Source organism: Corvus cornix, chromosome 12, assembly GCF_000738735.6.
Source record: "Corvus cornix cornix isolate S_Up_H32 chromosome 12, ASM73873v5, whole genome shotgun sequence".
Lineage (NCBI taxonomy): Eukaryota > Metazoa > Chordata > Aves > Passeriformes > Corvidae > Corvus > Corvus cornix.
In genome coordinates, this window is record NC_046342.1 from 1,964,056 (window position 1) to 1,976,075 (window position 12,020).

Sequence of the window (12,020 nt, forward strand, 5' to 3'; positions counted from 1 at the left end):
GTAAAGTACAAAACATATATTTAAAAAATCTCCCCACTGAGATATCTCAGATTTAATGGGTTTAACAACTCCATGCCCTGCCCCTCTGAGGTTTCCCTTTGGAATTTGCTCCCTCTGGCACTGTGACAGGGAGAGCCTTGCCAGCCTTCAAAGCACACTGCAGGGCCAACCATTCCCACCAAGACTTGGCTGCCCAGTGCTAAACAAAGGCTGATTTTCCCAATCATTGATTTGTTTTCTGATGGATGCTTAATTGGAGTGGGACTGACCACTGTGGGCATTTGTAAACTGAGGCAGGTTTGTATGCACAATCCACCCAGTGCTACAGTCTGGACTAGACGAGAAACACTTTTAAACCCCCCAGATAATAAGGAAATTCCAGATGTGGCACATCTGGAGCTGTATGATTGACCATAGGCTGCTCATTTAAAAGCAGAAGCAGCAAAACACAGCAGTTACTCTTTGACACCTCCAGTACTTCGGTTTCCAAGGCCATGTCCACACACACACACGAGGCTGATTTGGGATAAATCACTGGCTTTGCATTTTGTGTCACCTGTAGGAATGGGCAGCGTCCCCTGCCCTGCAGATGAACGGGGGGTTTCTCAAGAATAGGAAATAATTTCTCACATTAGAAAAGGAGAACTGAAAAATTTCAAAACTGAAAGGGACAGCTTTGTTTTAACAGATTGATTTTACTCTTAGCAAAACCCAGCTAAAAATGAACTACACACGAGGAGTTGTCTGCTTTAAATTCTAAAAATGTGTTTCATGATTTTCCCCTAAAGCTGGGAAGATTAATGGGGATTTGCAAACACGATCTTCAGCAGACAATCAGGTCCCCTTTACCTGCCCTAAACTGGTATAACGAGGCCAATTTTAAGAGTCTGACTAACTGAGAGGAAAACTAACAGATATTGCAAATATTCTGAAGGTTCTGTGGTTTTCACAGCTTTTTGTTTTGCTCAGGTGCAATCCATAACGTAAGGATAGGCTAAGGAAAAGAAGGTTAATGTGGAATAACATCCTGCTGCCATCAGTAAAGGCTGAATCCTTCAGGAATAACCTAAATCAAACAGGAACCTACCAGAAGTCCATCATCCCAGAATATTATCTCTACATTCATCCAAAAACTCTGGTTTCAGAGAAAAAAACCCTTTCCATGGACATGCTGAGTGACAGCAATGACTGAGGAATTTAGGAACCTTCTAAAAATGCTCCGTGGATCCTATTTTCATTCTGGACTCAGGTAGGCAGTTTTCCTTTGGGAATGCTTGGAAACTTTATTTACACACAACAAAGAGCCAGTTCCTTTGGATGGCAGCAGTAACAGTAAACCCTCCTCCTCCCTTGGCTGCTCAGAAATCCAGGAAAGCCTACCCAAGACCTTACCTTTTTTTCCATCAAAATGTGAAATATCAAGTGTGAATCTATTAATGTGACAGGGATGTCTGTTACTGCTTTAAATTTTGATTTATGTCGACTTGTATTGACTGGGCAACTCCAGCTTTGCCTCTTTGCTTCCTTTTAAAAATCTGCTGGATAAACTGCTGCTCCGAAAAGGAACTATTTTGGCACCAGGTGATTTATTTTTCCCCCTTTTTGTCTTTCTCTCTCAGTGAGTGCCCTTTACAATGGACTTGAGCCATGTTGGATGGAAACTTCTCCATTGTATGTGGTTCTGTGGCTGAAACAAATTTGTGCTTAGTTTCAAGTGGCTACAACATAAATAGAAGCCACACCATTTTTTTTTTCATGTGGGACAGGGTATTTTTATATCTTAAGGCACGATGAGATATTTGAAGAACAAATTAGTCATTCTGCCTCAAGAACTGGTCTGTCTGAGGTGTGCCACAAAATTGTTCTCAAATTGTTTACCTGGTGTGGAGCCTGCTGGGAGCAAAAATAGATCCTTGATTTAGGCTTGGTAATTCCTGTCTTACAGTTTGGCTGATTCTGGGGTTCAGCTGATCCCTGTGGAGGGCAGAGGTCCAGGGCAGCACCAGAGCCCTGGACAGGTCATGGGCAGGGTGGATTTGATGGATTTTACCCACAGCTTCTCTGCACAACCTGTTCTTGCTCCTTACCACCCTCATTGTAAAGAACTGGTGTCCAATCTAAATCTTTTTCAGTTTAAAACCATCCCCCTGCCACTCAGTCTTGGTAAAAAAAGGGTTTATAAGCATCTTTTAGGTACAGAGCCACAGGTCACCACTCGTTACTGGTTTCTATTTAAACACTGACTGTAACTCTGGGCACGGACAGCCACCCAATTCCTTATCCATCAAATTCCACCCAGCAAATCCACACCTCTCCAAACTTTGCTGTTCTCTGAGCCCTTTACAAAAATGCCACACTCCCTGAAGTTATTAAAAGGATCAGTAAAATAAACCCCACACTTTGTAAGCAGGGAAATGGAGACACAAAGGTGATTCCTGAAATCCAGCTGGTGGCAAGGCCAGGGGCAGAACTCTGCATCCCCACACTTTAACTGTCAGGCCAAGCAAGATAAAATAAATGAAATGCATCTATTTGCAACCTTTGACCCATGTTTTCTACTATGCTGAACATATTTCGGGAGTTTCCTAGATTTCTAAGGTATTTTCCTGAATTGCAGCACATTAAAAAATATTATCATGTAATTAATTTCTCACAAGAACAAGAATTATTGCCAGTATTCTTTCTGACATCCTCAGGGCAAGGGTTCTCCACGACAGAGCTTCTTAGTATTTCCATGATATTTTATATATGGGATTGAAAGGAAACAGTACAAAGCCCACAGGGATCATTTCCTGGCAGAAACACAGCAACACGTGCACTTCTTGATTCTATTTGGAGACAATCTCACTGAACTATAACAAACTGATAAAAATGTGTTGGTAGGTTCTCAGATCCTTGATGTTCCACAGGCGTCCAAATTCTCAGAGGAAAAGGTTGAGCTGAAAATGATAGACCAAGATGCTCTATTTGAAAAGCACAAGTCTCCTACCTGAGGCTGCTGAGTGGCAGTGGGTCTCTGAGGAGATGGAATAGGAGTTTTGGACAACATTTGGTTCATTTTGCTTACGACTAACTCGGTGATGTGCTGCCTGTCTTCGGTCTGGTGCTCCCCGATCAGGGGCATGGCACAGTCCATCACCTGCAAATGCAACAGGACATCAGTGCTGGGAAGGAAATTCCTCCTCCTCTGTGCAGAAGGGCACAGATGGATTTACAGGATTGCTTTTAGCAGAAACGCACGAGAGCTGTAGGAATTATATGGTTTCCATCAGAAAATGAACAAGAGAACAGCAACTTGGCAATGCCCTCCCCTCCCAATCTCCCACAAAATACAGGTTCAGTTCACAGCTGGGCACACACTTTGGGGATAGGAATGGGAAGCACAGGGCTGATAAGGAAAATGAGATTTCTCAGGCTATCCAGTGGTCTGAAGCAACTCCTGTCCTGTTCTCCTGTCTCAGCTGAAGGTTTCCTCCCCTGCCTGCTTTGGTGGCTCACACTGTGTTCATGAGCTGAATTCCAGCGTGGAAATGCAAAGTAAAACTTCAGCTTCCTATCAATTTGTGGAATTTTGCTAGGGAAATCTGGGTCCCTATTGATTCACTAAAAACTTTAAACAACACCTTATTATTATTGATACCCTTTTTAAAAAAGTAGCGTGGCTGCAAAGAATAAGTAAGAATTTCTACAAAGAAAGCAGGATGGCAGAGAGGCAGCTAGAAATGGGCACATTCCCATTCTAAATGTGACAGGTGAATAGTGCTCAGTGGTTACTTATTGCAGCTATTGTGATGAATAAAACTCATACTGAAATCTGCCCCTTCAGTGGGTCCCATGCATTTGTTACTTCTCCAGAATATTTGTTATTTCTCCAGGATATTTGTTATTTCTCCAGAATATTTGCTGTTTCTCCAGCGTATCCACTTCTGCCACATCTGTGTTTGTTTTAGGGGAAGTAAAAGCATAACATAATAACCACAACTATTATTCACACTGGGCATTCCTACTTAAAAAAATAATAGTAGGATTTAATTCACTTTTGAGAGACTGCAATCCTTTTTCTATGCGCATCAGGGCACGTCCATGTCACCTGCACTGCTGCACCCTGGTGTCTCTCACAGGTCAGGGTGGAAGAATTTTGTTGTCTGAGGGGTGCACAGGGATCAGTCTGAAGAGCACGAATGCACCCACATTGTACAGATCCCTCCTGAAGAGGAAGGGATTTAGTGGGAGCAAAACTCAATCTCCCAACCTCCACAAAACATCCCCTTTATTAACAAAGAACACGGTTTTCCCTTTCTTCTTTTAGATATTCAAGGGTTTCTAGGAATTAGACACAGAAGTTGGGTGTTTAAAGAGACATTTGGATTTAAAAGAACATTACACCTTGCAGTAGTTGGGAAGGAGCTGCCTTATAAACAATATGACCTAACCTTGAGCTTTTCAAACTATGGTGAGTGCTACAGAAATTCTTCCTGAGTGACAAAGGCTACTTTGTTCCCATAATGGGATTAGTTTGAAGTCCCAAATCATTTCCATTTTTCTTCTGTTTGTTCATTTACAAGATTCACTGGCATTGTGTGCTGGCAACCAAAATGCTGGCAAGGCTTGTGCTGGGATTTTCAGATCTAGGAGGTCCCCTCTGAGCTTCCTCACAGCCAAAAGGCTTTAAAATAACCCCAGAGTAAACAATGCAATAATAATTGGACTCCAGAACAAATGTTTCCTCTGAATGAATGCTTTTCCACTCTAGGGCCACATCAACAGCAGTGAAGAAATGTTTAATAAGTACACTGAAAGGTTCTTTAAAGTTTACCATACATTTTAACATCATTTTAAGTGGAACGTCCCAGTGTTTTCAATTCATTGAGAGAAAAGTACTGAACCAATAGGAGTCGATGTTTCTGAAGGGGGAAATGAAGCCTTGCAGGCTGAGTGGCTCTTCAATATTAATTTCTGCTCGATTACTGCTATTTTAAAAAATTGTATGAACACTTTAACGGTCCACTTCCTTGTATCCTGAGCTGTTTCTTGCAAGAGGAATTTGCGTCGTGCCTGGAGGGAGCCGAAGTGCCAGGGCTGTGAAGTGTTAATAATGACTGAAAATAGAACGTATTGGTGTGAAGGGCACTGGATGTTTGGTTGCCCACTGCAAACCATCTGATTTTCAGAGCAGGAGTGATGTCTGGGCTCTAAAAATCTCTTTTAATGAGAGCTACTTTAAAAAATATGCACTATAGGGTGTAGATGAAGCCCCCTCTTAGCCAACATCAGTTAAAAGTTTCACAAGCATGCAAAGAAAACCTCCCTTTGTTTACCATCCACCTACATTAAAACAATTACTTGGAATGACTGTGAAATAAATTGCCTCCAATAAGGTCCTGCCAAAGGATTAGGCAGGATTAAGGTCTGGAGGATTGGGTTTGGACTGAATTTCTGCTTTTAAGTACTTCTACAACTGCAAGTTCACACATCAGCTTCCTTTGGGAGGTACTGCCATGGTGTTTAGCAGAACTTGTGGGAAAAGTGAGAACAGGGAGCCTTGAGGTGTCAGATCTTCATGTCCACTCCAGCAGAGAAGCTCTTACACTCCTTGAATGAAGAATTTTCAGGCACAGTCACATATTGAGGCAGATTCCAACAGATCTGGCATTAAAACCGAGAGCCATTACCCCTTATCAATCTCTTATTACTTGGACAGGTTTTGACCTTGTTAAAATCCTTTGGTTTGTTGCCAAAGTGGCACAAATATTGTTGGCACCTCTGTCACTGCCTGGCAAAGCAGCTGAGATCAAGGTGGATGCTTTACTTGGTGGCTTGGGTGTATTTTCTCTTCTTTTCAGAGAATACAGTCTGTTTTCATTCCTAGCACAAGAGTTAATGACAACTAACAGAAATCAGTGCATTTCATATAAATGTATCTTAAGAATATTTTGGGCAACACCAACAGCTTTTAAATCCTGTGAGTGACTGCAGGAATGTCAGGCTGGCATTTCCCCCCCTTTAGAAGACTTGACAAAGTTTAAACATACACAAAGCTCCCTGTTTATAAATAGTCTATTTACAGGCTGTGCTAGATTTAAAATCCCATTTAAACCCAGCCAGTTTTTAGTGCAGCGTGTAGTTCAGCTATTTAAAATATTGGAGTTTCCCACTAAGAGGATTTCACAGGAAAAAAAGGACATCTGTAATTTATAAAATCAAGTACGTTACTTTTGCAGATGCCAGTAAAAACATGGGGCCCTGTGAATTACAGTCACTTAATTCATATCACTGTGAACTCACATTTATATGTCAATGTAGTTTCATTCCAGCAGCCAATTCTTTGGGATGAAGTTCTCTTATCACCCAGGGACTGACTGTATATATTTGTGGAAAAGGTAAACAGCTGAAATTTGGGCTGCAAGACTGAGACTGGCAAGAGGAAGAAGAAGAGAAATTCTGTTTAACTCTGATGACTGGGAAGGGAAATGGGATGGGACTTATAAAGGAGCCAGAGCAATTTTAAGATATCAGTAATTGAAAAGGGGTCATCGTGTTTGAGGGAGAAATTCCCACTCCCACTGCCCACACCCAGATCTGCTGCATCCTGAGTTCAGCCCCAAGGACTGGGATGAACTGGGCAGAGCTTTGGGAAGACCCAGCCCAAATGGTGCTGGGAAAGGCAGAGCTGGGGAGGGTAAAGGAAGGGCAGAGGTGAAGAGCTGTGGATACAGTGGGAGAAGGAGGTGCTTCCCAGGATGCTGAAATACAAGAGGAACATGAGGGGGCAGCCAGAGGGCCGTCAGTCAGCAGTGCCCAGGGAGGCTGACAGGATCTATGGATCTCCTGAGGGAAAAGACCCAGGAATTCCAGGAGAAGGTAGGATAACTGCTAAGTACAGAGGAAGGGGGAATTAAATCAGGGTGATTTTGAAGGTCCATCCTTGGGAGGGTGAGAACTGGGCAAAACCATTCCCTTTGGTCTGTGAATAGAGCGAGGTTCCAGACCATATATTGTGAGAGACTCCTGAGTTTATCAGCTATTACAGCTGGATTTCGTTCCCTCCCTGACCTGAGCAGAGGATATTCTGTCCTGGGTGGGAAGACAGGAGAAGTAGCTGAGCTTCTGAGCACCTGGCAGCAAGAATTTGAGGCCAAGAGCAGAACTTCGCATACAATTGTGCACAAACACTGTTTCTTCGTTTTGTGCATTGGTTTACAGTGGCTGAAAGTTTTCTTCATGAAACCCAGTTTGCATCTTTCGAAGTCAAAAAAACCCCACTTGGGAGCTAATTTTAATTTAGCTGAGGGCAAAATGGACCAATGGGAATAAGACACCTGCAGCAGCCCATTCAATCTGGAGCAAAATTTAGGAGACTTCTGGGAGGCCACCCTAAAGGATTCTCTTGTGTTTCTGCTCTTTCACTGCTCTCATCACCACGCTCTGAGCTTTTGTTTAGTTTCCCAGAGCTTTGGTTTTCCAAGAATGAAACAGGAAAGATACTATCCAGTGGGGTCAGAAATATAAACAATGCTCTGTTCTTCCTAGTATTGAAACCTCAGAAGTGTTAATTGAAAAAGGGGAAAAGCCCTTATATTTAAAAAGTTGAAAGTTTAACCTTAATTTGATGTCTTACTGGAAGAAGAGGGGAGACAGTTAAATAGCTGCATGTTGCAGTGATGTGTTAATAAAAATCCTGTTTCTACAGCTTGTCTGATGCTTGGCAGCTGAGAATTCCCATTGAGGGGGGAAGAACAGACTCTAAATGAAGAGATAAGGCTGTTACACAGAGTTGTAACCTGGCCCTCTTCCTGATCAACCTGCCAGCCCCTCTGCTTGGCTGGGTGATCCTTTAATTAGTCCATTCCTCCTTAGGAGGAGTTTGGAGACAGTTCCTTGGAGTAGGGCAGTGACAGGCAGGAAGAAGCACTGTGTTCCTCTGGACAAGGAAGTTTTTTTCAGGGAAGCACTTTTAGAAAACCTGTTTGTTAAAAGGCAAAGTTACCTCTTACATCCCCCACCTAAAAAACTGCAGAGAGCCCGAAGCTTCCTAGAAAAACCCAGGTTTTGTGCTTGAATAATGATATCACTTCAATATTTTGTCCTTCCTGTCTTCAGCAAAACTGGTCGGGATATCTGAAGGGTACTCCAGCAGAATCCCCCCCTAATTCCCATTCCCTCCAAGGGTGGGTGACACACACCTGTGTCCTGCTGGAGGTGACACTGGGGGAATGTGCCAAGTGAAAATGGGGAAGAACAAATCTGCAAACATGGTTTCATCCATTCAGGAGCCTGTGTGTTGCTGGGCAGGTGATCTCTGCAGGATTAAGGTGTCACTGGTACCAAACCACTGCGTTTTTCCGTAGGTGTGGCATCCCCATGGAAACACGAGGGCACAGCTCCCGGGATGGAAGTGCAGCCCAGGGTTTATGGACTGACTGCTCAGCCCTGCTCAGCCCCCTCGAGTGCAGCACGCACATGCCAGCTTCAGTGGCGTTTGTTTTCCCATGCTGAAAGGACACAAAAGGAGGAAATTCTCCCAAGCTTGGTGCAGACAGTTCTCCAGCCCTCACTGGAGCCCAGAATTCTGTGAAAATCACAGTGTAATAGCTGTTGATGTGAGCTGCCTCTTTAGCACCAGATGATCGTAAGTTTTACAGATGTTCTGCTGGATGTGAACTTTGCAAACAGCCCCACATTTCAAAGTCTTTTACAGATTCTGAATATCCTTGCTGACGAGCATCCCCATCTCCCAAACAATTCAGCTGATTCCGTACAACAGCAGGAATTATCACGCTTCCATCCACTCTTTTTTTTTTCTTTAATTGCAACATCTATTCTGCACCCTGATTAAAATGCTCTCTAAACCCAGCTCCTGATGGATCCTGCAGTTCTTGGAATTCTGGGGTTTAGAAAATGTAACTGCCTGTGACATGGAAAATCAGGGGGGTTGTTCAGAAGCAGGAAGTGAGGCAGCCTCTTGGTCCAGCACAGAATTTGCAGGGGCTACTTCGTTTTTAAAAAGCTTCCCCCTTTTGCTTTTTGGAGTGGGGGGATTCTGGAGATCCTTGCCCACCTCCTGAATAAAATCCTAGGAACATGGAAGATGCTGAAGAAATTGTGTGATAGGAAAGTGATGATAACTTGTTTTATGGCTACACAAAGTGATATTTCTCCATAACCAACTCAAAGTAAAAAAAAGCTTCAACTTTTCAAAATGACCTACAGCAGAAACTTCTGATTCACGAGGATTCAGATCTTCAGGGCAATATTTAGGCTAGAAAAAACAGCAAAGTTGTTTCCACTTCATTCTTAATCTCCCTTTCCACGGCAAGGTATAATTTTGTTGGGGTTCCCTTGGGATAGTGCTATCTATAAACCTTCCAGGAAAAGCTGGTAAACCTGCTCAGGAAAGAAATCATAAGGGCTGGGAAAAGGTGCCATCCACATTTGGTTTTGTTTTGCAGTTTGTGTACATTTCCTCAAACACCAAAAGACATTTCCATCTATAGGGTTACATTTTCCAGCAAGTGTTGCCACTAATTTGGACCTGTGGCTTTGTGTCATGATTTAAACCGTGCTCAAAAATACACAGCCTTGACTGAAACCCAAATAAGCCAATGCCCAGCGATCAGAAGAGTTCTTTCCTTGGGTGTTTGTAACATGTAAAAGCATATATTGAAAAAACAAAGTGGGATTGCTTACCTCAAAAATATAATCTTTTCCATCCTTCCCATGCACAGCTTTAACAGCACAGATGTCCAAACCACCAAATATTTCAGAACAGGTGTCAACCCAAAGCTTGTACCTGTTTCGTAAAAATAATTTTCTCTGTGAGTATCTCATCAGGCTCTTGATTTTCTAGAGGCTCACCTAATAATTTGTTGAACATAACATTCATCCTAAATTGAGAATTTTCACTATATTGGATGAGTTTGGTTCCTGTATCAGCAAAATGAGTGAGAGGCTCCATCCTAAATCGTGGCCCCAGCTGTTTTCTAAAGGAGCCAGGCTGGTTTTACTCCCACAGCACTGAGCAAAAGGAGAAATCCAGCCAGGACAATCCCTCAGGGGGTGCAGGATAACCTAATATATGACATTATGGGTGTTATGGAGCATGCAGACAAGGATTATGTTCCTCATGTCGGGTTATAGACAACTACAGCAAATCTCAACCTGGATTTTAAAGAATTCCAAGGGATTCTACAACTCCTGAAAAGGTTATTTCACACAGTGCTGAGCATAAAAACTCTTCAGCTTATTCTGTAATCTCCTGGTAAGAGACACAGACTGAGGAGTGACACTTGACCCATTCCACAAGCAGCAATATGATTTATTTCCCTTTCTTTTTCTAGAAGAGAGAAACTGTCTGTCCAACAAGAGGATGAGGTGGGATTTACTGGAAGAAGAGTGAAGCAATTCCTGTGACCAAGGGCAGAGCTGCAGCGACACCAGCACAGAGCTCTGAGAGCCCAAAGGCAAGGACAGAATCCCAGGACACCAAAAGCATTGGGAATGTTCAGTGACTCCCAGCAGAGCTGGGCTGGACACCAGGCAGGGAGGAAATGATCCAGGAATGATGCAGGGTGATGTCAGCAACTGAAGGACATGATTTGCTAAAAATCCCCATTTTTAAAGCATTCATTTATCATGAATTCTCCCTCTTTCCTTGGCTCACGCATGAGTCCAAAGCTGAGCTATTTCCTCTTCCAGCCCCTCTCCTGCTGCAGCCCTGGAGCCCTGATGATGAATTTGCCACCTCATAGTCTTTTCCACTGAAAAAACCCCTGCTGTAATAAACAAAGCATTTGATTTCATCGTAGGATCAAAGGAAATTCATTGCTGGGCTGAGAGTCTGATTCATGTATAAATATCTCCAGGAAGAGCATCCTTTCCAAGCAAACTTATTAAGTCACATTCTTTATATTTTCTTATATCGAATCTGTTCCAGTGGAAAAGTTTTTCTTTTAAGCAGAATACAAAGAAATTGATACAACTGTTTGAAAAGACCCTGATGGTAATATCTTAGCAATGAAATTAATTTCTTTTTTCCTGTGAGAAACATGGTTTTTGTCCAATACAAGAGGGTTTTTTGGATGCCTGACAATTTCAACATCTGTAGATGCACTGACTGACTGGACTTTTTGCATGCACTTGCTTATAAATAACTTTTTTTTTTCTTTCTGTGAAATATTGTGTATCTTAGAAAGTCACGAGGACAACAAAACTTGTCTTGAACAGAAAATATCTGGACTCAAAATGAAAACAAAAATGAGGAAATTTTCTTTAAAATACTGCAACATCCATCAGATTTATGAAAGTATATTTAATAGTCCATCTTCTGCCAACAAACACAGAGCTGGAAAACTACATTTGGAAAGAGGGGGCTTGGATGGAGCAGCCTGGAGTGTTTTAAACCCAAGGCTTGCACAGTAGGTTTGACAAAAGGTCACGGTTCCTCTTTTCCCAGAGCCAGTGTGAGCAGCAGCCTTGGGGCTGGCAGGCAATAAAGGATAAAGGATTGCTCCCAGGGGCTGGCAGGGAATATCAGGTGTGCCAGGTGAGGTGGGCACTGCTGGCACAGCTCTCTGTTCTTCTGGGCAGCAGGAGCTCTGGAACAGGGGGTAAATGAGAGAGCGTGACCCTGAACTGTGCTGCTCCTCTGCTTCTCACTGTCCCTTCCTGCCACACTCTTCTTTCTTCTCTAAATTTCTGCCCTGGGATTTGTATTCAGCCAACAATGTCCATCAGGCAGTGCTTTCAAGGCACTTCCTCCTCATTCATGGCCTGTATTAAAACCAAAATGCAGCAGATCTGATTGTTTCTGCTGTGTGGTGAAACTGCTCCAGCTCTTCAGAAAAGTCTCTTTTCCCCTTGTGTGCCCTGCTCTGCTGTGAGCACTCTGTGGGCAATCCCACTAAAGCAGGGCTGTGTCACACACGCCCCTTTCTCTGAGGGGAAAACCTCCACCTTTTCCATGCTTTTGGCCTCATCAGCATAAAGGAAGTTTTGTTTTGTTGGCCAGTGTTTTAATGGGA

The 12,020-nt window shown here is 43.0% G+C and overlaps 1 protein-coding gene across 1 annotated transcript in view; it reads right to left on the reverse strand.

Moving 5' to 3' along the window:
* Nucleotides 1-12,020, reverse strand: part of SYN2 (synapsin II) — a 153,387-nt gene that overhangs the window by 19,594 nt on the left and 121,773 nt on the right. The window contains exons 9-10 of the mRNA XM_039558751.1: nt 9,688-9,790; nt 2,990-3,139 (exon numbers count right to left, since the gene is read on the reverse strand). Of these exons, the coding sequence (XP_039414685.1) occupies nt 2,990-3,139; nt 9,688-9,790 (253 nt within the window). The remainder of the gene's footprint in view (nt 1-2,989; nt 3,140-9,687; nt 9,791-12,020) is intronic.